This window comes from Antedon bifida, chromosome 3 (assembly GCF_963402885.1).
Source record: "Antedon bifida chromosome 3, ecAntBifi1.1, whole genome shotgun sequence".
NCBI classification, from domain to species: Eukaryota; Metazoa; Echinodermata; class Crinoidea; order Comatulida; family Antedonidae; genus Antedon; species Antedon bifida.
In genome coordinates, this window is record NC_136228.1 from 12,606,974 (window position 1) to 12,634,651 (window position 27,678).

The 27,678-nt window shown below is 35.7% G+C and overlaps 3 protein-coding genes across 4 annotated transcripts; 1 reads left to right on the forward strand and 2 right to left on the reverse strand.

Annotated features, from left to right (window-relative positions):
• The first annotated feature begins 289 nt into the window (after nt 1–289).
• Nucleotides 290–6,814, forward strand: LOC144837665 (matrix metalloproteinase-21-like). The gene is made up of 6 exons (XM_078692872.1): nt 290–513; nt 724–1,561; nt 2,077–2,367; nt 2,814–3,056; nt 3,538–3,695; nt 4,358–6,814. Exons 1-6 carry the CDS (start codon nt 292–294, stop codon nt 4,637–4,639), a joined length of 2,034 nt encoding a protein of 677 aa, XP_078548998.1. The 5' UTR covers nt 290–291; the 3' UTR covers nt 4,640–6,814.
• Nucleotides 6,815–8,496: 1,682 nt separating this feature from the next.
• Nucleotides 8,497–14,729, reverse strand: LOC144837670 (uncharacterized). 2 transcript variants are annotated; one of them, XM_078692881.1, is made up of 10 exons: nt 14,627–14,729; nt 14,019–14,097; nt 13,697–13,783; nt 12,269–12,391; nt 12,061–12,156; nt 11,658–11,744; nt 10,640–10,768; nt 10,003–10,170; nt 9,423–9,542; nt 8,497–8,821 (listed from the first exon to the last, which is right to left on the reverse strand). In XM_078692881.1, exons 2-10 carry the CDS (start codon nt 14,058–14,060, stop codon nt 8,786–8,788), a joined length of 888 nt encoding a protein of 295 aa, XP_078549007.1. In that variant the 5' UTR covers nt 14,061–14,097; nt 14,627–14,729; the 3' UTR covers nt 8,497–8,785. The 2 variants fall into 2 exon arrangements, with proteins under 2 accessions (XP_078549007.1, XP_078549006.1); XM_078692880.1 differs by lacking the exon at nt 14,627–14,729 and adding an exon at nt 14,310–14,398.
• A 329-nt stretch (nt 14,730–15,058) lies between these two features.
• On the reverse strand, nt 15,059–27,530 carry LOC144837426 (phosphoacetylglucosamine mutase-like). Its single transcript, XM_078692522.1, has 18 exons — nt 27,439–27,530; nt 26,310–26,408; nt 25,979–26,049; nt 25,297–25,426; nt 24,925–25,020; nt 24,029–24,102; nt 23,536–23,663; nt 22,526–22,678; nt 22,308–22,350; nt 21,557–21,637; nt 21,123–21,166; nt 20,672–20,785; nt 20,082–20,183; nt 19,339–19,394; nt 18,969–19,032; nt 18,367–18,489; nt 17,642–17,815; nt 15,059–17,007 (listed from the first exon to the last, which is right to left on the reverse strand). The coding sequence occupies exons 2-18, from the start codon at nt 26,405–26,407 to the stop codon at nt 16,921–16,923; spliced, it is 1,638 nt and encodes a 545-aa protein (XP_078548648.1). The 5' UTR covers nt 26,408; nt 27,439–27,530; the 3' UTR covers nt 15,059–16,920.
• Nucleotides 27,531–27,678: the final 148 nt, after the last annotated feature.

Genomic DNA, 27,678 nt, shown 5'->3' on the forward strand with positions numbered 1-27,678 from the left:
TACAATTAACTAAATATAGAATATACTAAATACTTGTTGATTTTCCGTTTCACAATCACAATTTTAAAACTTGTTTTTCACTTCCAAACATGTTCACTTTTTACCTACAAGAAGAACCTTTGTGCTATAATGTTTAAATTTAACTATTTATCTTTTAATCAGGAAAAGTGTCCATCAAAATACCAAAACAACCAAGTTCAGCAAAGACCAACCAATCAGAAACTAAGAGAGCTCATTGAATTTGATCGAATTCAACCAGATCTTTACTGACAATCCAGTTGAGTGGTACACATGTCGTCCAGCAGCAGCAGGCACACGGCCGTCTTATTATCAACTATGACTTGTCAGCTAACTTCAATCCGTAACCTACTATTTGGTTGTCACCTGTGTTTACTCGTTGTGTTAACAACATCGAACGAGCGCGTACATCGTGGTCGCTTTTTCCAAGATTCGCGTTCGCATTATGAGTGGAACCCACAAGAAAATGTGGTCATATCTGACGCAAAGGCTAAGGTAATTTCATGTTTAAATGAAGTATTTCGAAAATTAAGAACAAATGGCAAGTACAATTGAGTGCGAATGGTACGTACACAGCTGAGTACAGTCACATCAAATTCAACGACTGATAAACTGTGGTTTTGAAATATGCCCATATGTTTCTAAAACTTCAAATTTTTAAAATAATTCCAAGTAAAATAGAACTGTTGTTTTTTTTCTTTTCAGAAATTTCTTCAAGAATTTGGTTACATGCAAAAATTCAACAGAAATTTACGAAAATGGGAGTTTACAGACTGGAAATATGACGGGCCAAAACCGTCAAACAAAGATTCATATGATTATTTTTATAGTGAAAGTTATATTTATGAAGACTTGGGATCAGAAACTGAGTTAGAAAACACGATAGATCCAGAAAGCAGTAACAACCCAGAAGAACAGGTACTCTTTAAAGAGGCAGTCAAACGTTTTCAACAACAGAACAAGCTGCCAGTTTCTGGGCAAGTTGATGAACAGACAATGCAAATGTTTCTACGACCAAGGTGTGGTGTGCCAGATAATATGGGTAAATTTCTGATTAAAAAATCGGCAATAGAGAAAACAAAATCAGACAAACCAGTAATTCCAAGTTTACGCCAAGTTCAAAGGTCGTCTGCGTCGCCTAGGACTATAGATTCAACTACGTCATCGTCTGCCGAATCACTAACTACTGTTTTTACCACGTATACAGACACTGCTACCGAAATGCCATCAACGACAAACACACCACCAGTGCGAAGAAAACGTTCGTCATCATTTTATGAGATTATTAAACGTAAAAAACGTTCACTGGGAAGTGATCATGATTTAACAATAGAGGCGAACACAATATTTCCCTCCAACGTTGTAAGCTGGAGAGTTTATTCCTCGTCTGAGAGTACCGGCATTATTGCAACCGATCCGGATGGCGTCCGTGATACTATGAAAGATGCTTTTCGAATGTGGGCTGAGATAACGCCGTTGATTTTTGTAGAAAACCTGTATGGGGATGTTTTGAATGTTGACATTGGGATAACTTTTACAAGTGGTATGCAAATAATTCTTTATTTAAATCTAAAAACTGTTTATAAAATTGTAACATGACGACAGGTCAAGATAACATAATTTTCATCTGGTTTCAGTTTAACTAAAATATCGAAATACATTCACTGGATGTTTATATGTTGCAGCATCCTTTCCCGTCTTCAACAGTCCCGTAGTCAGGGAGCGGGGTTTATGGTTCGGGCGAACCCCCTTTTAAGCGAACACCCCTTAACCGACTGCGAACCCTACCCCCGACATGCTCAATACCCTCACCTCATCTCTGAAAATCCTCCAAATGCGTACCCCAAATACAAGTGCCTGAAAGCCACCTCCCCCACCACCTTGACAGATCCTGGCTACGGCCCTGTTCAGAGGGAGTCGTATAAAAACGACCACAACATGGCGCGCATGTATAACAATTGGCACCTCACAGTGCCTATACTCATGTAATTGTCCAAACTCAGTCTATATCACACGGCACAGATTTTATTAATTGAAATACGTTATTGTATCTTTCAGGTCCACATAGCGACGGCCATCCGTTTGCTCAGGATCATGATAGCTTAAATCCAACCGTATATTCGCACGTCATCGATACTGGTATACACTTTAACAACGACGTACATTTTACGATTGCTTCAAATCAAGGCATAAGTCTTCTGAAAACTGCAGTGCACGAGATAGGCCATGTATTGGGGTTGAATCATTCCGCAAACACACAGGCTATAATGTACCCTTATTATACATCATTCGATCAGAACAATTTTGAATTGCACAGTTCAGATAGACAGGACATTCATGGAATATATTGTAAGATATTGTTATATATTTTAAGATTGCTATGTATTGTAAGATAGTTGTCGTATTCGAATGGGAACTTTTTTGTCAAAGATTCGTTGAGTAATTTTTGTATTCGAATGGTAAATTTTAAACAGATTCTGCTCAACAGAAAGTCATTTGAATAGAAAACGTTGGCAAGGCAAGCTTTAAGAACAATCTCAACTCTCAAAATACTCCGTTAATTCAACGGAAAAACTGTACTCAATGGTAAAAGTCCCAATCGAATACGACAATTGTTATATTTTTTATTGTTGTTGATGAAATATAAGGACGATGATGATGGGCTGAGGTGTGATGATGGGCTGACGTGAATGAGTTATAGACAAATTGATACTTTTTATTTGAATTAATTGTAAAACTTAATTTAAGTTACTAATATAAATGATTTATAAATAATACGTGATGATTTATTATAGCAAAATGCTCCGGTAGATTTGACAGCATTGTCGACTGGGTCCGGCCAAAGGCTGGTGGCACGTCACGTGTGTACACTACCTATTTCTTCAACGACAGCCTTTCTTGGATTTACGAGAACAAGTCAAATAAAACAAGAGATGGAGAACCGAGACCTACAAGTTCTCGCTGGCAAGGTGTCCCGAACAAAATTGATGCTGTTCTTCAAATACGCAAGGTGGACAGTACACTTTACTTTTTCTCGGGTATGTAGCGTTTTTGCCCTTTTTAATCATCAATAGTCTCATGACGCTTGACATGTATAGGCATGGCATTAAACATGGCAGTCAGCCGCGTCTTACATTTTGCGTACGCACAGAAACGTATCAGCATGTGCAAAAAGTATATTAGCCTTAAACTCTAGTTGTACCGCCTTAAAGGCAAATTTACACAGACAAGCGGTAACGGTAATACAAATATAGATTCTATATTATTCCTTATGACCATTTACACAAAGCGCGGAACGAACTGGCCGTTTCCGCTCAGGATAGATACATATTCTAAGTGGGACAAGCTACGCAGTTTTCCGCTTACCGTTACCGCTCGCCTCTGTGTAAATTGGGATTTAATAACAAAAAGTCTTCAATATTTTCCCGCCATCCTCCCTGACTTATTCAACAGATATAACATGGATGTAATAATCGAATTATGAGATAATTTAAATGTTTATTGTATTTTCTACTTTAGGAGCAAATGTCACTATATATTTCTATAACAATGTAAGCGCGTTAGTGAATCGAACTGTGGATTTTATCAACACAAGATTTCCTGGCATCCCAGACAACATAGACACTGCACACGTTGATAAAAAAGACAAAAATATATATTTCTTTAAAGGATCTCAAGTAAGTTTGTAGAATGCATTTATTTTATATTTTATTAATTAATCTTTCTACATAAAAATTACAAATACAGTTCAGCAGGGGTGTAAAGGAAACGCAAAAATAACTGTCACCTTGTAATGTACTTATACAGGCCCGTAGCCAGGGGGGTTTTATGGTTCGGGAAAACCCCCATTTACTGCGAACCCCCCTTAACCGACTGCGAACCCCCATCCCCGACATGCCCAATACCCTTAACTCACCTCACCCCCACAGTACAAAAGGTTATTCGTAAATTGAAAAATTCGTAAACTCGTTCGTGAATAACTCTAACTCTAACTTCTTCCCTATATGAGGGTACGTCGAGCGATACGTGTCTGTAAATTTCAAAGAGTAGCAAATGAATTGCCAATTTTCACCAGAAAAATAAAATACTTAGTGTCCGATCCTGGCTATGACGGCCCTGTTATAAGCCTAGCTTCAGTTTGCAAACTCGAAGTTTGAAATAAATAAAAGTTTTCCAATGTTTACTATAGTTGACAAACTTCGGCAGTAAGTTAGACCGTGTTTAATTCCTAAAACAATACCAACAAAAAACGTTGAACTCTCTCTTTTTTTCCAATCCTTCTAGAGTCATGTCTGTTGTCATTTTCTTATTCAATAAAGGTCTTTTTTTTAAATTGCAGGTATATGTATTTGATGTAAACTCACACAGTGTTGTGTCCGGATATCCAAAGCCAATAAATGACGTATATGCACCACGATTTCCAACGGTTAACGACGATCCACTCCCAAGTAATTTCGACGCAACGTATTATTCTCAAAAACATCGAACGTTATTTTTCTTCAAAGGAGATCAATATTGGCGTATATCGTACCATCGTAAAAGCGTTAACGTGTTTGAACGAAAATTCACCCGTCCGCAAAATTGGAATACCTATTGGAATGATATCTGTGAAGTGGAATAACCCACTGTTATTTTCAAAGAGTTATTTATACTTTAAACGAGCATTGTATGGAACGCCGTTCACGCAACAATTCAATCATAATCAATCATCGACGTACCATAAACGTTTATAAATATATCATTCATATTGTGATAAATGTTTACTATAGTTAGTGTAAATGACTCTTTGAAAATGGATTATTTAACTTAATAATCTGTGAATACATTCGTGTCCGTACGACGATTTTGTTTTATTTACAAATCTCTACGCTATACGTTTTTTTTGTGCAATTATATATATGTTTAATGAAACTAGCCCAACCCGTAAATGCAATATTGGTATCAGAAATTATTATTATTATTATTATTTTTCATTAGTTTACTGAATGTTTTACCGATGAAAAATGTATCCCAATTAGACGCGCGCGCGTGCGTACGTGATTATAATTATACAACTCAACTGCATTTTTGTTGGTTCAGTAATTAAGATCATCTCTGTTTCCAGCAGTTAACATGTATTCAATATCTATACAATATGGCTTATAGGTTTATATTATTGGATTTAGACCATATACCAGGACCCTATATAAAATATCTTTAGTATTATAACATAGGCCTAATAATTGTTTATGTTTGTAAATAATTGAACTCAGGAAAATTGATAATACTGTAATTTATATATTTATTATAGAATTGGGTGCTACATATTGCGGTTTATTTTAACCGTGTTTTCTAGCACAATCACCGAATGTGCTATACAAAATATTGTATCATTAGAATACAACACATTGTGAAGAATGTGCGTATATTATTGACTTGTTTATTCCAATGAAAATGTAAAGCTGCATTCACACGGTGGCGCCTTGTTAAATACTGGAAAATCATATATAGAATTGAATGGCGCCATTGTTACGTTTCTCCACCTAAAGCTTGGTTCCCACTATCACGCAACGCAAACTGGTTGACCAGTCACAAGCGACAGAATAATCTATCGCTTTTATTGGTCAATTCGCTTACGTTATGGCGTACGTGCTTGCGTTGCGTCCTAGTGGGAACAAAGCCTAAGTGTGAATGTAACTTTACGCATAGCTTTACGTATAAAATTATGTGCGCGTTTTATGACGTCAGCATACCAACGTGAAATCATAACGTTTATGATGTCACCGGGTGAATTATTGCTTTGTATTTTAAAAGAAAATCTATAAATATATGTTCAACAAATTCCTAAACAATTGGAATACTATTAAACTATATAATGTAGAATACTTTAACCTGACTTCGGTTCTCTTGCTTACAATTCCGAAATATTATACGAATAGTGCGTACTATTGCACGCCATGTGACCCATAACTATCCAATTAAATGACAGGAATTTATTTAGATGTTATATTATAATAAAAATTAACGAATACGGTACTAAGCAAGTAGAATACGGAAATGAAATAGATATGTAAACGAACGCGATTTATATATCGCTTATCCATTTATCAGAGTTAATATTATTATTATTATTGTTGTTGTTAAATATTGTTTTTGAAAGATTACTATTAGCCTACGTTAAGGCCAATTTACACAGACGAGCGGTAACGGTAAGCGGAAAACTGCGTAGCTTGTCCCACATAGAATCTGTATCTATCCTGAGCGGAAACCGCCCGTCCGCTTCGCGCCTTGTGTAAATGGTTATAAGGAATAACATAGATTCTAGGCCTATATTATTATTACCGTTACCATTCGTCTGTGTAAATTGGTCTTTAGGATGTTATACAAGACAAAAACGAATTTATCGTTGCATTCGTTTGCCGACTTATAGTTTACACATAAAATGCAATTATTATATTATTATTATTATTAGTCGATTGTTATCATAAAGAGTATTATTATAACGATCTTTTCCTATTTTAGGTAGCAAATTAATTAAAAACTCCCCATAGTTCATTATAGCATTAAGTACGATAAACATTATGTGTTTTACACAATAACAAATAAATAAACTAATCATGATGAAACGCGTTTTATGTATAGTTTTAAATGTCTTTTTCATTTATAAATGTGATTATTGGTTTATTTATTTTCTTATTCAATGATCAGTATTATTATTATTAAAGAAATGTTTTTGTTGTAAATATTATAAATATTGTATGTATATTTGGATGGCACTATATATGCTAATAAATTGTATTTAAATAAATGTCACTGATGTGGTCTTGTGTGAAATGTAAAAATCGTCTGGAAATATGTTTCCTTTTACGCATAATTAAATTTTAAAGTTTCTGTACTACAGTATATAGTACTGTACATGTATATCATCGAAAATTCAAAATTTTTGAAAAAAAATTGGAAAAAATCACTGTACTATAGTACAGGGATTTTTTTCCAAAAAATGGCAAAAATTCGCACTTTTTAAAATACTATTATTATGCAATAATATTGCTATATGCGCATATATTGCGTTATCATCATCTTATAGATGATATACGTATAGTAACCATTTATGTAAAAAAATAAAATGGTCGAAATTTTACCATTTTTCGAGAAAAAAAATCCCTGTACTATAGTACAGGGATTTTTTTTGAATGGCCAAAATACGCACTTTTTAAAATACTGTTATTATGCAATGATATTGCTATATATGCGCATATATTGCGTTATCATCCTCTTATAGACGTATAGTAACCATTTGTCAAAAAATTATAGTTTAAAAAGCAATTTTTCGAAAAAAATCCATGTACTATAGTACTGGCCATCTTTGTGTCCAACTATGCCTATGTAGAGTATGGAGTCGAGTCATTTGCTTAAAAATGTATAACATTCACAAGGTTTCTAATTAAAATATCAATTTGTTTAAAGGTTTTTGTTAAGATAATAACGCAATCATAAAGTTACTGCGAAGATGATTTTAAACAACAAAATGCAAAAACAATGCATTACTATAGAGAATCGCTGTACAAAATAAACGTAGAGCGTGCATGGAGCGCACAGCCAGAGCCGTTAAATTAAATGGATTAAAGCTATTTTTGTTAAAATCATCAAAATAATGTTATTATTATTTTTTTTTAAACCTTTAAACAAATTGATTGTTTTGATATTAAATTTGATAGTTAAAGCCTTTTGAATGTCATACATTTTTAAAACAAAGGACTCAACTCCATACTTTACATAGTAATAGTTTTACACAAAAATGGCTTCAATCCATTCAAAGTCGCAAATCTTTATGGCTCTGGGTTTGTTGATGTACTACGCATGCGCATGTGCGTGTGAACGGATTGTATAATTAGGGCGTTTTAACGCCGTATTAGAGCGTTATAACGCCGTATTATTATAAAATATTTTTTTTCTTTGGCGGAAACCAGCCACCGTAGTTTACTATATCATAATGTGACATGCGCAGAATCATTTAATGTGGTCTGAGAATTGACAAAACTGATTACTATATCATAATGTGACATGCGCACCTTAAAACATATTTTTTTAAATAAAAAAGAGAAAAAACAATCCCTGTAACTATTGTACAGCATGTAGTATAGTACAGGGATTAACAAAAAATGACGAAATATCTACCCTTTTATGTTGACTTGTTAAGCCTAGTTCTCATTAGGACGCAACGCAAAGACGTAAGCCGAAACCGCAACGTAAAGCTTGGTTCTCACTAGCAACGCAACGTAACGCAACCTACGCAACGTAAGAAAATTCCCTTCCAATAATTGTTTTTGCCGCCTGCGTGAAATCAAACCTGTTGCATCGTCGGTTCTCACTTGTGATACAGCACTTTGCGTCGATACGTCGCTGCGTTACGTTGCGTTGTGTTCTAGTGGGAACCACGTTTTAGCGAATTGACCAATCACAAGCGGACAGTTCAAATATTTGTTTTAATGTGTGGCGACTCAAATGACCCAACAAGATGCGTACACATACTCAACAGACCTACCAGATCATAATAATTGAATTCTGAACAGTTCAACGGAAACAGTACTGTAGGTATACAAAGTTTATCTCCAGAAAAAGTAGTAAGGTTGCTCCCTAATATTTTGCGAACCTCAAGACAGTCACAATTTCCAGGTATATTTGCGGTCTAGAATTAAACTGTATTTGATTCAATCCTTGTTTAGCTCTACTTTTATGACGTTCCCACACATTTGAACTTGTTGTCTCGTGTAATATCTGGTCAAAGCTATGACAGAATACAACAGCAACTTTGTCCGTGAGCCTGGTAAACAGAAAAAAACAAAGAATTAGTACAGTTCAATCTCTCAATCAAGTGAATTTTTAAGCTTGGTTCCCATTAAGACGCAACATAGGGACGTAAGCGCAACGTAAAGCTTGGTTCCCACTAGCACAAAACACAAGGACGTCTGTCGCAAAAACGCAAGCGATGTATTATTCGAACCGTTCCTTGTGATGTGATGTGACGTGTACGTCCTTGCGTAGTCTGAGTTCCAGACGGAGTTTTGTTTTAATATTAGTAAAAAGATAAATATTTTGGCACATATGGCGTTTCATACGTATACTACTTGCGTTTGGATTTTCAGACAAAAAGTGAAATAAAAACAAATAAATAAAAAAAAGACAATGAATACAGACTTGGAGCAAGTCTAGTCCTTGCGTTTCGTGCTAGTGGGAACCAAGCTTAAGTAACTTGACCTTACCATAATCATTACCAACAATGTCCAAGACATGCGACCATTAAAAACATTAATTTTAACGTTGTTTCTAATTGGAAACATTATTTATATTTATGCTCTATGAGTGTAACATTCTTAATTTGTTTAATAGATTTAAATAAATTAAATAAAGGTTACACAACTTACCACTTTATTTTCATATTTGTTGATATTATTATCTAAATGATCTTGTTCTACGGTTGGTATTGCAGCTGGTGGTTCACGTGCTTCTTGTGAATTAGTTAAACGATTTGTATCGACGTCAGACTATTAATAACAAAAAAAAAACCAATATTTTGTCAATCTATGGGGACTGTAACCAACAAGGCGCATATTCTACCACTAATGTAATTATTTGCTGTACTGAAAGAATAGGATCTACACTACCACTGCAGCAGTTTAGACAGTTAGGCAAAAACGTTATAAATTACTCCTAGGCCTATTGACGTAGGTGCAACGCAAGTAAGTCGACCAATCACAAGCGACAAGCGATCTATGGCGCCGTGATTGGTCAAATTACGTGTGACGTGCGCTTTGGGACAATTTTTTGATTGTATAAGCGCTTTATAAAGAACAACATTACATTACGTACGTATGTCCTTGCGTTGCGTCTAAAAGTGGGAACCTATTAAATAGCACCAATTATTTGAAGGCGCCATGGTAATGAGCGCCAAAACGTTTATTTTCTTAATATTTTAAAAATAATAATAAGTTGTTTTTTGCATACCTGTTTGGCATCATCAATTTTATTCGTCTCTTTTACTACTGTGCGTTTGAGTTGTTGACCTTTGATCCTTTTGACTACGTCATACATCCCTCTTTGCGTAGCTAGTTCAAGTGCCGTGTATGACACCACCAAGACATCATCCGATTCTGGGTTCAACCTCTCCCATTCCTTTTTTTGAAAATAAGTCATATACAATTATTATACAATGTTTAGGCTGTGCTTTTATGCAAGATCTCAAGCTCTGTCTACTGTGTTTATGTACAACAGCATACACACACATTATGCATGATGTATTAACTTATTCTACTCCAGTAGAACCTCTATTAAGGGGACAACTTCGGGACTCAACAAGTGTCTTGTGTGTCAATGAATATGGGTTTGCCATAGTGTTAAAATATATATTGCTCACGTTCATTTTTATTTTGTTTTCGTTCTGTGCTTTTGTTATTTGTTTTCTATGACAATACTGTAACGTACGATGAGAGTCAATAAAGAATTCAACATTGAACATTTCATTTTTAATAGGCGTGTCATCTGAGCTGAATAGGGGTCACAAAGGAGGGGTTATGTTGTATTGTATGAGGAGGTAAGTATGGAGGAAACAAAATCCTGTAAATGTAGGCCTACAATAAATTACCTGATGTTGAAATGCAACATCTATATTTTCTTGAACGAGTAACTCGGCTACATCTGAATGGTTGAGTTTGATAGCGATCATTAAAAGTGTGAATGCTAAACATCCTGGTGTCTTCTCGCCATATAAATTCTACATTTTGAATAATTTACAATAGTCAGTAAGGGTCTGTAAATCCGTTTCTCACACGGCATTGTGTCTAGAGACAACAAAACGAGGCTAAAGCGTGGTTCCCACTAGCGACGCAACGCAAGGACGTAACGCAACGCAAGTGAATTGACCAATCACAAGCGATGGCTTATTCGCTTGTGATTGCTAACTGTCTATAACTTCGCTTGTCATTGGTTAAAACGCTTGCGTTGCGTTTACGTCCTTGCGTTACGTTCTAGTGGGAACCAAGCTTTATTGGGAAGCCAGAGCACAGACCATTGACCCAAACAGTACTGGTGGCTTACCACAAAACGTTGGCATAACGTATTTGGCAATAGTGTATAAGTGGGAGAAAGATTGTAGTCAGGAGACACTAAGAAACTACTTCGCAGTTTATTGTCTCGAGATATAGCACCGTATGAGAAGCAACTTGAGTAAGAACTTCCAAGATATGCGCATGTTATTAAATAGTCAATTAGAGTAGAACACCATAAAGCTTGGTTTCCACTAGCGACGCAACGTAACGACGTATTGATGCAAAGTGCTGTATTGCGTAATCACAATAAGTGTGGTTCCCACTAGGACGCAACGTAACGCAACGCAAAAACGTATTGACGCAAAGTGATGTTTTGCGTAATCACAAGTGGGAACCGACGACACAACAGTGCTGCAAAAATCGCAGGTTTGATTTCACGCAGGCGGGGGCAAACACAATTATTGGAAGGGCATTTTCTTACGTTGCATAGGTTGCGTTACGTTGCGTCGCTAGTGGGAAGCAAGCTTTATGGGAACCAAGCTTTATGGGAACCAAGCTTTAGGGGACCAAAGGGTGTCACAAAGAAAGGTTCAATACTGTATCAATTTTGCTTACCACTTTCATGTTAATATCAGCGTCAATATGAGAAATGAGTTGTTTTGTTCTGGTTACACTTCCATCGGAAACAGCTGCGAACAATTGCTGTAAATAAAAAAGTAAAAATATGTTCTGAGCAGCAAATTGGGATTGGCTTTCGATCAAATCAGTTTGGGAAATTAGGTTTTTATCAAAACCAGTGGCTATGGGCGCTCACTGGCCAAACCTAGGGGCTCCAGAGCTTATGGGGGGCCTCTGGGCAGTGCCCAGGGGCAAAAATATGTCGACAAAGGCGAAAAACACCCGAGGCCTCCAGCGTTTGAGTGCTACTTAGGGTTCCTAATCCAGGGGCCTCAGGTCTCTGCGTTACGCCACTCAAACCGTAATAAATAAACTGGCTTGCAAATAAAAATGAACTTACCATTGAAATTGGAAGTCTACGGTCTATCATGTCTACGACATCGTTTAACCCATTCTCAATAGCTAAATCTCGAGCGGACTGCTTTCCATTAACACACTGTTACCAAATATCACAAAAATAAACGTAATAACAAAAGACATGGGTAAATGAATTAAAGACATGAGTAAATGAATTAAATAGATCATGCTAAATAAATAATACAACAAACCCAGCATTTATGGTTGATGTCAATCCCTCTATCGATGAGTAGGGCTGATATATCCGTCTCCAATGCATCAATGGCCAACATCAGAAAGTTTCGGTAAAGAGATTTGGCTACCATGTTTCCGCCCTATTTGGTAAAAATGTTACGTCATCATTACCATCTGTCGTAGGCTTACTTTTCTATCATTATCATCACAACTATAGTATTTTCATCATTGTTTACATTACCACCAATGACGCACTTAAAATCATAGTTTTTACATACTGAGCCTGGGTTCGGTACTGTAATACTTGTGTTACGTTACGTTTTTCGTCCACACACGTACGTTTTGCACGAAATCCGGAATGGCGCGTTAAGCGTGGTTCCCACTAGAACGCAACGCAGCGACGTATCAACGCAAAGTGACGTATTGTGTAATCACAAGTGGGAACCGACGACGTAATAGTGCTGCAAACATCGCTGGTTTGATTTCACGCAGGCGGGAGCAAACACAATGTTTGGAAGGGCATTTTCTTACGTTGCGTAGGTTGCGTTACGTTGCGTCGCTAGTGGGAACCAAGCTAAAAGCGTGGTTCCTACTAGCGACCCAACACAACGACGTATTGACGCAAAATGATGTATTGCGTAATCACAAGTGGGAACCGACGACGCTGTAGTGAAACATCGAGGTTTGATTTCACGCAGGAGGCGAGGGAAAGCATAAATATTTTCATTTTCTTACGTTGCGTAAGCGTGATTCCCACTAGAACGCAACGCAGCGCAGCGACGTATCGACGCAAAGTGTTGTAGTGCGTATTCACAAGTGGGAACCGACGACGCAACATTGCTGTAAAAATCGCAGGTTTGATTTCACGCAGGCGGGGGCAAACACAATTATCGGAAGGGCATTTTCTTACGTTGCGTCGCTAGTGGGAACCAAGCTTCACGTTGCGTAGGTTGCGTTACGTTGCGTCGCTAGTGGGAACTAAGCTTAAGTGTGAACGCTTGCATTCTTAAAGCTTGGTTCTCACTTGCGACGCAACGTAACGCAATCTACGCAACGTAAGAAAATGCCCTTCCAATCATTGTGTTTGCCCCCGCCTGCGTGAAATCAAACCTGCGATTTTTACAGCAATGTTGCGTCGTCGGTTCCCACTTGCGATTACGCAATACATCACTTTGCGTCGATACGTCATTACGTTGCGTCCTAGTGGGAACCACGCTTTAATACTACACATTTTTTATCCGATCACTGGATCGGTATCCCGATTAAGTGTGAAGGTATCCGTAAAATGGATGCGGCTTGTCATGGCGTGGTACCGTAGTAAGCTGTATGGATATACCAATGTTCTATATTAATATTACGAATTTTCTCAATTAGAAACTCCGTTATAAACTTCGTTTTGGAGAAAGGGGTCCATCCAGAAATATCATGCATATACCTAGGCCTACCTCATCTGCATTGATGAACTCTTCATTATCATCAAGAATCGTCTCTACGTCATGTCTCCTACCGTGTTGAATTGCATTGCACATTTCCTAAGACAAACATCGTAAAATCGTAGGCTATTTTAGAAATATATATATATTTAATTAAATTGTATAGTGGTCGATTCATATTATATTCGGGTTTACACAAATCAAGCACAGTGCAGCAGAAATCAAGCGTAAACGAATTGATTGATGGAGTGATCTCCGGGTTTTGTAACCCGTTGTAAAACAGAAAAGAGAAAATAACGTTATTGCAAGACTAAGGCATGTAAAGCACACTTACCCGAATAATCTCCCTCTGTCCGGCTGGGCTTATATTTGTCATTCCTACGGCATTGTTGACGTTAGACTACAGAATTCATCTACAAAAAAAGAATAGAGAACTGCTTGACCAGTTTAAGGGTAGGCCTACATCGGACTGTTTTGAGATGTAGATTAATGTATACCGAATTTAAAGTTCCAGCTGGTGTTTTACCGTCCGAATTCTATACATGTACACATACAAACATTCAAACCTTGTATATGCACTCGATTAAAACGGAACTTTAAATGAACAATAACAACTTTTACTTACAGTACACAAAGATTAAATTAATGTCTAACCCAAATCCGATCTATGAAAAGAATAGGCAGTTTAAACCATACATCTAATGCGTGTAAGGTTGATGGGTTTGTCAATAACAAAAGAACAGGTATATAAACAAATTCGGTAACGGGGATACAGCCTATGTCCATAAAAGAATGCAAAACACGGATCGATAGGCCTACTTTGCTTTGACAATGTGTGGGAGACGCCTTAGGATCCACCTGTCTATGAACATAGTATTAAATTAAGCACATATTGCGCTCTGTATTAAATAGTAACAGTATTAAACTATTATGTAGACTTACACATTTGATTTGACTTCAGTGTTAGTTGTATCAAATAGCTGTATTTCTAGGTAGGGGACACGGGCGCTATTTCGATGTACATTCTTCAACATGACTCAATACCCTCTTATATTTTATCCTAGGACAAAATCTGATAGGAGAGGAGGGTCTGGTTTATCCAATCATAAGCCACAGATCATCCGAACGTTGCGAGTAGGGCCTAAGTCCTGGCGATGCGCAAGCGTTAGATAAATGCGGTCACAGAGACATTATATAAAGCTCTGTCTAAACTATAAAACTGTATATGTGACAAAACAATGTGATGTGGCCATATATGGACATGATGTCATATCATTACCATATTTGGGCATATCACTACCATATTTGGGCATTTGGTATAAAACAAGAATTAGTAGGAATTACATGATAAATACATGTGGTATAGAACAAGAATTAGTAGAATAACAAATGCCATATTTATTGAGCTGTAAAGCACATAAGCATTACACTATTACACAGTACAATACTAAAATAAATTGTTTTAAAATAAATAAGCTTTTCTAAAGTAAATGACGATTATAAAATTAAAAAGTATTGAAGATAAACATGGCGTGAAAATAGGTACTGTAATTTTCATTCCCTTGTAAATTCTGATATACTCTACAGTTGAATAGTAAGTAGTACAACTCAAATGTAATTTGTAAATGATCAACATTAATGTTGTATAACAATTAACTATAAAAAATGTGTATATTTAAAAAATGTCAAAATATAACATCAATTATTATTATACAATACTTTATTTTATTTTATATAACACCTAAATAAATTCCTGTCATTTGATTGGACGAATGTGGGTCACATGGGGTGCAATAGTACGCACTATTAAACGATCGTTTAATAGTGCTTTTTTTCGTGTACGAAAAAAAAAATGTTTTTGCGTTTGGAAAATATTTGTTTTATACTATTGCTTTTGAAATACAACAGCGCAACCTATTTTGTACTTTTGCGGCGATTTGAATGTTATCAAGACTGGTTTTTCTCGATGGGGGTACATTTCTGGAGAGATGTACTAATTTAGATCAAAAAGGCATTTAAATTAGCTTTAGATCGTGTGTAGGATTTTTATTAATGAATGGGAACATCTCTATAAGACATGGAATCGTTGGAAAAACCATAATTAGCCTATACTAGATAAGTTCCAATTGTTTAGTCTTAAGCCTTTTAGCCAAGCTAGTACTAGGTCTAGCCTATGCGTTTTAGCCTTGCTAGGTCTAGGATTGTTTGGTCATTTGCTGACATAATTAACACTAAAGTAGGTGTGTTTATAAAATCCATATAAATAATAACATTTAAAATAATATTAAAAACCAAATGTTACTGTTTTAATCAATGTGAATGAAATGTAGGCCTTGGCTAGGGCTACCTTTTATTTGATTCAAATGACAGGAATCTATTTAGATGTTATAATTATAAAACAAATAATGACTGTTTTATATTCGTGTAATGGTACAAATAATGGCATAATGGCATTCACCTCATGCCATTATTTGTACCATTACACTCATAAACATTCATTATTTGTATAATAATGTGTTGTCCATCATTGAGGCACATATAAAATGACTAAATAAAATACTGAATAAAATGTTAAGTACTTAAAATCGTCTACTAAAAAAGCTAATAATAACCATTCTCTCTTCTCGGGTTTTATCAGTAAATATGGAGAATGTAATGACTACTAACAGTTAAGGCATTTAGATTTAAAATTAGGCCTAAAAACATGCGCATCAGCGTATTTTAAATCCAGTGGCATACTGGCTATGAGTGCTCACTGGCTTAACCCAGAGCTTACAGGGGCCCCTGAGCAGAGCCCAGAGGAAACAACAGGCTTTAAAATACGTCTAAAAAGGCTGAAAACATCTAAGGCTTCCAGCGTTGCAAGGCCACTAAGGGTGTCTGAACCATGGGGCTCAGTGTTACACCACTGTTTGCAATGATATAACACTAACCAGGGATTCCCATTTCTTGCCATTCAAAATTTGTTTCACCTTCCCAAATTAGTCCCGACTGGCTCTCTGAATAAATGTTAAAACTTGAAAGTAAACTAATCTGTTTAGGCCTTTATTCCATTTTGTTGTTTTTAAATTCATTACAATTTCGTAATTTATACATATGCCCATCATGCCTTGCTTTGGTATATTGCCTCTATGCTTCAGTCGTAAACTACATAATAATAGAAAGCGCTTATCGCATAAAATATATATCTTGGAATGCTTTTTTTTGGCTAAGATTTGATTTATGCTCCTCATAAACTAACTGCTCGTTGGTGGGTCCCCAACTCCACCTGCGAGATTATGAACCAAGCCAGCCACATCATACGCAAGCTGATCAGCCGATGTCTAGAAACAAGAAAGTAACAAACTTTGTTTACAATAATAAATAAGAAAAAACAACTGTTTATTCTATCTGTTAAAGATGTATTGTCCCCCAAAAACATGAAAAATAAAGAATTATAGAATCAGATTTTGAATAGGCCAATTTGCAGTTTTAATAAAGTTTTTCACTTCCGTAGAAATAATTTCACTTATAAGACGACAAAAGAAACGGTTAATTTTAATCAAAATCCATTGTCTGACAGACAATTTAAGTAATATTTTGCTTTAAATTACATTTTTCAGGGATTTTTTTTTTTTTTTTGATCCAGTTTTTGGTCAAAGTGAATGATTATTAAGAGGCATTAAAATGGCATATTGAACAAAAAACATTTTTTTAGGGGGACAATATATCTTTAATAAAAAATGTTTATGTGCATTGTTGACTTGTTATACTACAGGACTAGTGGTAATTCAGATGCTCTCTCGGCTGTCCAGGGGTAACCCCTCTACTCGTCTCTAGGATCTTAAAAGTGCACAAGTACTTTGTGTACACAGTCCTTGCGTTTTTGTCTTAACCACTTGGCCACACTATTATAAAATATAGAGACCATGTAAGTAAATTAACTATAAAAGTAATATTGTAAATATATAATATTACCTGATTGTCTGCTTCTGCGTAAACTCTGACAACATCTTCTGTACCGGATGGTCTAACAAACGACCTTGATTGACTGTATTTTGCAACTGTAGTGTCAATAGCCGTCTGTAATCCCAAAGGTGATGTTGCTTTACGCTCTGAATCTGTTGTTTGGATTGCATTTCTATCTTTAACCTAAAAATAAACATGCATGATTACTTCATTTAGGTTTTCTCAGAAAGAACTGGAAATAATGTTTATATTCATTCTAGGAGAACTGAAAAGGTTAAGGATTACTATTTATTCTGTGATAGTAGGAAGCCTTCCATTTATATTGACCTTAGCAGCATAACAGCTATGATTGCTCACTGGCTAAACCCAGGGACCCCAGAGCTTATGGGGCTCCTGAGCAGTGCCCAGAGGTAAAAAAACAGGCATTAAAATATGCTAAAAAGGCAAAAAAATGCCCGAGGCCTCCAGTGTTGGGACTTAGAGGGCCACTTAGTTTTCCTAAACCATGGGCCTCAGGCCTCATTGTGAGCAAATGGGAACACTGGGGCGTGATTGCCTTTGCTTTGCTGTTTTGGCGGATTCTAGTCCAATAGTCTAATAGTGATGACCAACGAAACAATGTGGCCAAGGTAAAATCAAATGCGCCATAATATGTAGACTCTTGAGTCAAAGGTCTCCTGCTCTGTGTTTTAGTGAAATGTTTATTAAATTATTACAAAATGTGTTTTAATTACCATAACTTTGAGTAGTCTGTTTGGCAGGTCAGTATAAGCACTGTTCCAGTCTTCTAAACTCCATAGCCTAGCCTCTAAGATAGACTCTACAAGTAACATGTCTGAAATTGCATCTCCCACCGTCTAAACAGAAATATTGTTAATACTTTAAATCATAAGACGTTGAAATTGATTACAAACTTAAAATAGGGGGCGTTTCATTCGTTTATTCGGGAAGGCATTATTTGTTTGGGTGTAATATGGTAACATGTATAATCAAATAAATACCCCCTAGATATGAAAAAATTCAACATAATTAATATCGAGAAGTGATAAAATACAGTAAAAATTGTATTAAAATGCTTTGTAAATTGTAGACCATGAAAATTAATTAATTTTACTACTACAAATAGAAATGTATTGTAATACAATATTGTGTATCGTTTATTCAAGGAAATATATAAAGGTTCGGGGGCGTTTATTCGAGGCGGGGGTGTTTATTCAAAATGATGTTCTACGGGGGCATATATTCGAGGGAGTAATTTATTCAAAGCGGGGTGTTTATTCGAATAAATACAGTATATCATATTTCTTTCAAATTTGTAATCATTAATTTGTTTTACCTGATTACACACGTCCATTAAGTTGAGCAAACGAACAGCTGCTTGTTTCTTGTCTTCTGTCAAACTAAAAATATAGTATCAAATCAAAATTAAATCGATATTACATCAAGAGGAGTGTAGGATTAAAAAAAATATTTTATTTCAATTTGCAATCAACAGCGGGGAGCCCGCCATTTCCCTACTGGAATACATAAAAAACACAAGACAAAAGCACATCAACAAGGTCCACAAGAACCAATTTCAAACAATTCTTAATTTTGGATTTTAATATTAATAAACAAAAAAGAAATAGTGGTGTCAATGGCTATATATGAATTAAGTAATAAGTAATCTACAATGTTTAAGACAAAGTAAAGCACTGTATTTATACCTGGAGTCTTCACTAGCACTCGTAATAGACTTAGTCGCCTTCTCACTAAAGATAACCTACAATGTAATTAAAAATGTTTGGTAAGAAATCAACAAATTATTTATGGATTAATGTGTAATAATCGGTTACTAGAAAGCACAATTGCCATTTTTATTCTGCTGGCAATACAATAGTGGGTAGCAAGCAATGCTGAAAAGCTCTTGACAATACTGTCGATTTACCACCCACATATTAGCGAACTTTGGTTTCAAGATGGTAGTTGAATGGAGACAATTTATACAAAAGCTTAATATGTACATGAGTATTTAATATCAAGACTGTATTTAGTTGATTTAACGTTCGTCCTTCATGAGTCGAGTGGCCGAGTGGTAAAGGCAGGGGCACCGAAAAACCATAGGCTGCAAGTCCCATGTTACATTTACATCCCACAAGCTCTATGTTTAAAGATATATTGTCCCCTTAAAAAAATATTGAAACAAATTTGTTTTTAAATTTTCAATTTTAATGTCACATAATAGTAATTCACTTTGATCAAAAACTGTCCCTAAAAAAAAGGTTTCTTTTGTCTTTTTGTAAGTGAAATAATTATTTTTGTTGATTTTTTGTATACAGAAGTGAATAACTTTATTCAAACTGCAAAATGGCCTATTCAAATGCTGATCTTATTAATATTTATTTTTCAGGTTTTTGGGGGGAAACATCTTTAAACCATTGTGAATGTTTCTTATTCTTGTTTCACTTACTGTACCATGTCCATTTGCCTCAAAGTACACACCAATATCAAAGTCTAGTGCTTTCAAGTGAAGATGCTTAACTCCTGTTTTAGCACAAGCTACTGGAACTTTCTACATTAAGATCAAATTGTGTGCAGTTTGTTAACATACATCATTGGGTTTAACCTAGGCTATAACTATAAAGCTCTGTCTACACTATTAAACTAGTTTGACAAAAGAAGTGTGATGTGCCCAAATATGGTAGTGATATGCTTAAATATGGTAGTGATATGACATCATCATGTACATATATGGGCACATCACATTAAAAAAAAAAAGTTTGATAGAGTATACAGAGCTTTAGAGAGCGTTCAATTTGCGACGCCCGACTACCTAACTAGGTCAGGTCAATTGATGTGTCGTTGGTATGCAAGGTACAAGGACACACATCCTAATATCCTTGCATGTGCGCAATGAACTAACATGACATAGTTTGGTCGTCACAAAGCAAAATCTCCACAATATCCATTTGCAGTTGGTTGGTTCTATCTTTTTTTCACAGATAAAACAAAGAAAGACAATGGGAACATTATTGTGGGAAAAACTAGAATGAGATTTACCATTACAGTTGAGGCATAGTAAGTGGAACTGCCATTAGCATAGGCAGTTTGTACAAGGCCTAGCTGGAGATTCAAACCAACAGATGCTATAAGCTCTTTCAAATATCCAGCAATCTAACAAACAAAAGCAAAACAATTGTAAAAAAAAACAATCAAACTTAACATAACTGCACACACATTAACTATGTAGAGTGCCTGAAGCTACTTCCGTAACTATCATTTTTAAGTGAAAGTCAATGTCCTCCTTAGAGCTGGCAAATCACTTTCACAGGACAAACACAAGATCTACATAATAAGGTTTTTAAATACAGTTTTGAGAGTGGAGTTGAACATGTAGTGAGAATTTGAACCCATGACTTCTAAGGTATCAGTGGCCAAGCATCCAAATTAGGTTCTAAATTTATTTAATAGCTAATTTTTAAATATACAAAAGAATAAAAATGTTGCTTACTAATGTTGCTATCTTGTCTCCATCCATCAATTGAAAACTTCCATCTAAAAAAGAAATTATAAAATTAAAATTTTTATGGTTTTGGAGGAATTGAAAATATTTAAAGATGTATTGTCCCCCTGAAAACATAATTCTTACAATTTTTTTTTGAATATGCCATTTTAATGTCACATAATAGTTATCCACTTTAACCAAAAATTGGATCAAAAAAAAAAATGTTTACCTGAAAAGCAAAAAATAGTTGCATTTAACCATTTATTTTGTCATTTTAAAAGTGAAAACACCTTTTTTTTTCTATAGAAGATTCTATTAAAACTATAAAATAACGTATTCAAAGTCTGATTTAATTAATCTTCATTTTTCATGTTTTTGGGGGACAATACATCTTTAATGAAAACTTAACACAATAAAAAAAACTGTCATGTTTTGTTTACCTTTTGACTTGAAAAAATAAACAATTCTGTCTGCATCGCCATCAAAACTACAATACTTCTTACCCACCTCAAACGTCACCCCTGTTAGAAACATTAAAAAAACACACACAATAACAACATTTATATTTTAAAATAATTAAAATAAACATGCATAAATAATTCCTGCCCATTCACATTATGCGAGCATGTAGAGTTGTGTCAGTTACTTTCACACATGTGTGCGTCTAGTCCTGCTACCATACAAAACAGATTTGTAGTGTAATAAAGTATTTATATTTTATTTATATATTTATCTAACTCTACAAATGGTATTGAGCACTGTAACGAGACAATCTAGTAATCTCTTATACTCATACTTACTAACATTATCAGTACAGCATTGAAAATAGATCAATAAAGAAACAAGAAATCCCATTTATAGAGTTCTGCGGTGCTGACGTAATGACGGTAGGTGGCGCCGTTTCGTAGCTAGAAAACGTTCAACCTGCCTGAGTGACTCCAAGGTCACCAATGGTTTGGAATAGGCTTATTGAAGTAGTCATTTATTTGTTTTTAATAATCTATTTATTCTTCAACTAGGCCTACAGTTTAAGTTAAAAAAAATAAAGCTAAGATACATAGTTTTTGATAGAAATACAGATCTATAGTTTATCAACATAGTAGCGTTGAACGCATTTTTGGTTGCGCTAGCACAACCACGCAGCGCCATCTATCATTGTGACGTCACTCCATAGAACTTTATAGAAATTACCTGCTGGTGGTTTCTGTCCAACTTTGACATAGTCTGCTCCACACTGAAAAAAACCATTAATTAATATAGATATCAAATATTGTACAGACTAGCATTCTCATTGCAGTTTCAATACTTGGAAAATCTTGCAAAAAATTTGGCAATTATATTCTCAATTTGGAGAAAAATTGTTTGTGTTCTTGGATTTTAATTTTTCATTAATTTGAAAAGATTTTTACCTGTTCATTGAGCTTTCCTGTCGATCCATCATTGAACACCTTCATATCAAGGTATCCTTTAAGCTCTTTCTGAAGCTGTAACACCTTGAGGGCGCCGACACCATTAGCTCCATCTACAGATATTTCTGGCAAATAGGAATTGTCACCAGGTGTCTGCAGAAAAATGTTGGTAATATCCGATTAGTTTATTAAATGTAAATTTTCAACATCATGGTATCGTATAGAGATTTGTTTTTATCTCATTTTAAAATGAGATGGCTGCAAATATGCAAATTAATATTTAAGGGGACACTGAACGTGAGGCATTATATGTTTTAACACTACAGCAAACCCCTATTCAGGGGACACTGAACGTGAGGCAGTATATGTTTTAACACTACAGCAAATCCCTATTTAGGGGACACTGAACGTGAGGCAGTATATGTTTTAACACTACAGCAAATCCCTATTTAGGGGACACTGAACGTGAGGCAGTATATGTTTTAACACTACAGCCAATCCCTATTTAGGGGACACTGAACGTGAGGCATTATATGTTTTAACACTACAGCAAATCCCTATTCAGGGGACACTCCTGTTCAAGGGACACTGAACGTGATGAAGTATATGTTATGACACTACAGCCAATCCCTATTCAGGGGACACTCCTGTTCAGGGGACACTGAACGTGATGAAGTATATGTTTTAACACTACAGCAAATCCCTATTTAGGGGACACCCCTATTTAGGCGACACTGAACGTGAGGCAGTATATGTTTTAACACTACAGCAAATCCCTATTTAGGGGACACTGAACGTGAGGCAGTATATGTTTAAACACTACAGCAAATCCCTATTCAGGGGACACTGAACGTGAGGCAGTATATGTTTAAACACTACAGCCAATCCCTATTCAGGGGACACTGAACGTGAGGCAGTATATGTTTTAACACTACAGCAAATCCCTATTCAGGGGATACCCCTATTTTGGGTCTCAATGGTGTCCCTTCAATAGAGGTTCTACTGTATACCTGTAACTTAAGTTGTGTAAAAGCTTGGCTTAGTTTCTTGTAGTATCCTTCTTCAGTAGCCTCTCCATACTGTCCATTAGTATTCACACATCTAACGAGGTAATGTAACTGAGGAGTCGTCAACATTCCTATGAAAACAGAATCACATTTTGTTAATGATTTAAATCTGTCCTGGTTTGTTTCTTTGTGTGTATGTGTATACTGTATCTCCAGTTTAAAGACATATTCTACCACAATAACAATGGCCAAGAAGTGCCAATATTATGAATATGGTTTGTAGTGCTCTGCCTAAGCTGCTCAACCACTTTACTTATTTAGTATTTATTATATAACGCCTAAATAAATTCCTGTCATTTGATTGGATGACTGTTGGTCACAATAGTATACAAATAATTGATGTTTATGAGTGTAATAGTACAATTAATGTCATGAGGTGAATGATGAAAAGTTATATTTCACCTCATTATTTGTACACTATTAAGTAGTTACCTACCATAATCAGTGTAGACTGCATTAAAAGCTTTAATAGCGTCAATAACTGATGCGGATAAACTTGGACTGCTGGGTCTAATCGAATGAAAAACAAAAATAAATTTTATCCAGACTAAGTTAACTAAATGAAAGGTTAATACACATTGGGCATTGCTTATTTAGAGGAATGAACAAGCTTTGGCTTCGAGACGGCAGAACAGATGGTACTTTACCAGTGGTGTAACGGCTATGAGTGCTCACTGGTTAAACCCAGGGGCCCCTGAGCTTGTGGGGGCCTCTGAGCAGTGCCCAGAGGAAATAACAGGCATTAAAATATGTCGAAAAAGGCTAAAACGTCTGAGGCCTCCGGCGTTGGAGGGTCACTTAGGGTTCCCAAACCAGGGGCATCAGATCTCTATGTTATGCCACTGTACTTCAACTGACCGTGATGAGTGGAACATGTATTCAGTTCATGTTACTGTTTGTTTGATTTTTGTTTGTTTCATTTATTTATTTTCCACACATTGAACAAAAGGAACAGATATATATACTATATAAAAAGACAAAGACAATGTGTGAAAGGAGATCAAAATAAGTAAAAATTACTTTAAGCATCTACCGTCTCCGAACAAAGCTTACTATGACATTTTAAATAAAGTTAGTTATTAAGAGATTAGAGTTATAAAGGATTAAATCACATTTGGTAAAAATTACCAATTGGGTGGCTGTAGTTGAGGGAACTATAAATACAGCATGTAGTTTGAGGAGAGGGTATACTTTGATCAGCTGTCAAAAATCAATGACATGTGGTAAGAAAGATCTTTTGTTTTTTGGTAACAACAACAGCTGTAGTGACATCACAAAACTACATGTAAAATGAATATTGCAATTTAATCATTATTTTTAATAAAATCATACCTTGTGTCTCGTGCTATGATGACATTCGCTGAAACTGCCATGTCAATGTTGTTATCTTTTATAATACCCTCAATTACACCTTCTAACTCCTCATTGCTGTTTATATAAAGTAAAAGTGATTATGATCTCAGTTACTGTTATAACTTAGGCCTCACATTTTGCATGAGAGTGCGATCACTCGCCTAACATAAAAAATGCCTTTGTGGTGTGCTATTAACATCATGCTTAAATATGATAAACTTCTACACACCAAGATACAAACGGCACACCAGAATGTGGAGGAGTGCAATTTGTAGCACAACTGCAAAGGCTGATAAGTATGTTCATTTGCAATAAACTAAATTAGCTATTAAAATTGGCCAGAAGATTCACCTTGCATTAGCCAGTTGTGTTGCATAAACCTCCCATTCAGCAATCAGCATCTCCCCCATTGGTTCAACAATTTTAACACCATTGTCACACTCAGGATTGTGTGAAGCCGTAATCATTACTCCAATGCTAGCTAATAAGGAAAGCAAAGATATTTTAAAGTACATGATAAATGGGATGTAATAGATAAATGGGATAGATGAATGGAATAGATAGATAAATGGGATATGGATGGGGTGGATGGATGGATGAGATGGATAAATGGGATAGATGGGGATGGGTGGATGGGATGGATAAATGGAATAGATGAGGGTGGGTGGATGGGATATATGGGGGTGGGTGAATGGGATAGATGGGGGTGGGTGGATGGTATAGATGGGATGGGTAGATGGGATGGATGAATGGGATAGATAAATGGGATAGATGGGGTGGATTGGTTGGTGAATGGGATAGATGGGGTGGGTGGGTTTGACAGATAAGATAGATGGGGTGGGGGTTGATCTGACAGATGGGGTGGATTAATGGGGTGGGATAACAACACAATAAAATAATGACAATAACAGAAATATTAATAGATACTGGGTTCTTATTAAATTTTAAAATACTAGTAATTTATATTTTATATTATACAGTCCTCAATGTTGTGTTTAAACTAACAATTTTAAATATTAGTGTTATTTCTTACATTTTGTTTTCTTTGATCGTAGAACAGCAATTAAACCACAACGAAACATCACTGAATCAAGCAAGTTCGCCCTAAATAAAGAAGCAAAACAGGGAATGAATGTGTGTAAATAAAACATATATTCAGACAGCCATTCAGTTTTTAATAGAAGATGTAATATTCAGTGGCGTAACAGCTATGAATGAGCGCTCACTGGCTAAACCCAGGGGCCCCTGAGCAGTGCCCAGAGGAAACAACAGACATTCAAATATGTCGAAAAGGCTAAAAACACCTTCAGCGACCAGGGACCTCGGGTCTCTACGTTACGTCACTGATTATAGTTGCTACTTACTTGGTACGAAAGCCTGCCGTGCCATAGTTGTATGTTTGACCAACTAGTTTCTGGTGCCGTGCTGCTGCCGGGAGAACTGACTTTTTCCATAAGGACATCCTAAAAGAGACAATATATTTCAATAAACTTAAATTAAAAAATGAAATTGTTGGCAAAACATGTTATATATGATCTAGTACTATAGTAGTAATTGCAGTAGTATTGATAATCGTTGTGTCTAAAGATACGGTACCGTATCCATACTTCTAAACACTAAAGGTACGGTAATAATAGAGGGCGCTATGTAAGCATAGATGTTAATCAAATAGGTTATAGAAATGGTTTTCTGCAAGCCAGCTGTGTGGCGTGGCAGGCTTGTGATGAGGCTAAGGCTTAGGGGTTCCGGGATCGATTCTCTGCTTGATTTTGTTTTTTTTTAAATTTACTTTAGAGGGTTAGGTTTTTAATATTTAGAACGAGTTTTAATATTTAGGACAAGTTTATATATTTAGGACGAGTTTTAATATTTAGTAACAAGTTTTATATTTAGAAATGCAATTTTACTGTACCTTTAGGTTAGTACACGGAAGTTAGGATATGGTACAGTACCGTATCTTTAGCCACGGCGATTAATAATAATTATTACTAATTTAATAATAACATTACTACCTGTGCTCTACTGTACTACCTAGCCTGGGCCTAGAGTTAGGGGCCTACTTACACTATTTTATCTAAAAATAAGTAGGCCTAGGCCCGTGATCTATGTAGTAGGCTAGGACTGGTAGTATGGATGGTAGGCCTAGTAGGCTTATAAATTAAATTATTTTAAACTACTTTGTTGTATTTTGGTTTTATTCAACATAATCGAAACCTACAATTTAAAATGACAATGTTAATATTAAACTACCACTTATTAGTCAAGCTAGGAGGGGCTTATTATGCTAGGCCTATAGTAGGCTTGTTTGCAGACCACCTGAAGGGTTTGGCATGCCTATTCCCCGGCCATGCTTGATTCTGCTGCTGCTAGAAAAAAAAAGTATTGCCTAGCCTAGAACTAAACAAAAGTATGAGCTCTATTTATGAATTTCCGGTATGAATACGACATATATACATCATTAAATGTTTGGGAATAAAACTTGGCACAATTTACCCTGAATAATGAACTAATGTATGCTATAATACAGTAAAATATTTAGTAGAATGTCGAGTCTTCACGGTTCCAATATCCACACACGTTGCAGCATGTATGATACTGTATGTATCATCGAACAACTCGAGCGTGTGAAAAGTCGATCAAGCGTATCAAACAGCTCGATTACGTAATCGATATCCATCTCTCATCTTGTTGGTGAGAAGTACTTACTATTGAGTTAATATACAGTATAATATT

Excerpts from the sequence above, each read along its gene's own strand:
- LOC144837665 (XM_078692872.1), top strand. The coding sequence starts at position 292 with ATGTCGTCCAGCAGCAGCAGGCACACGGCCGTCTTATTATCAACTATG. Across the intron at positions 514-723 it reads TATCTGACGCAAAGGCTAAG|AAATTTCTTCAAGAATTTGG; the intron begins GTAATTTCATGT and ends TTTTCTTTTCAG. Across the intron at positions 3,057-3,537 it reads TACACTTTACTTTTTCTCGG|GAGCAAATGTCACTATATAT; the intron begins GTATGTAGCGTT and ends TTTCTACTTTAG.
- LOC144837670 (XM_078692881.1), bottom strand. The coding sequence starts at position 14,060 with ATGACAAATATAAGCCCAGCCGGACAGAGGGAGATTATTCGG. Across the intron at positions 10,769-11,657 it reads CTGATATTAACATGAAAGTG|AATTTATATGGCGAGAAGAC; the intron begins GTAAGCAAAATT and ends TTCAAAATGTAG. Across the intron at positions 10,171-10,639 it reads ATGTTGCATTTCAACATCAG|GAATGGGAGAGGTTGAACCC; the intron begins GTAATTTATTGT and ends TTTCAAAAAAAG.
- LOC144837426 (XM_078692522.1), bottom strand. The coding sequence starts at position 26,407 with ATGTCCTTATGGAAAAAGTCAGTTCTCCCGGCAGCAGCACGGCACCAG. Across the intron at positions 22,351-22,525 it reads CAGGAAAGCTCAATGAACAG|TGTGGAGCAGACTATGTCAA; the intron begins GTAAAAATCTTT and ends GGTTTTTTTCAG. Across the intron at positions 17,816-18,366 it reads ACAGACTACTCAAAGTTATG|GTTAAAGATAGAAATGCAAT; the intron begins GTAATTAAAACA and ends GTTTATTTTTAG.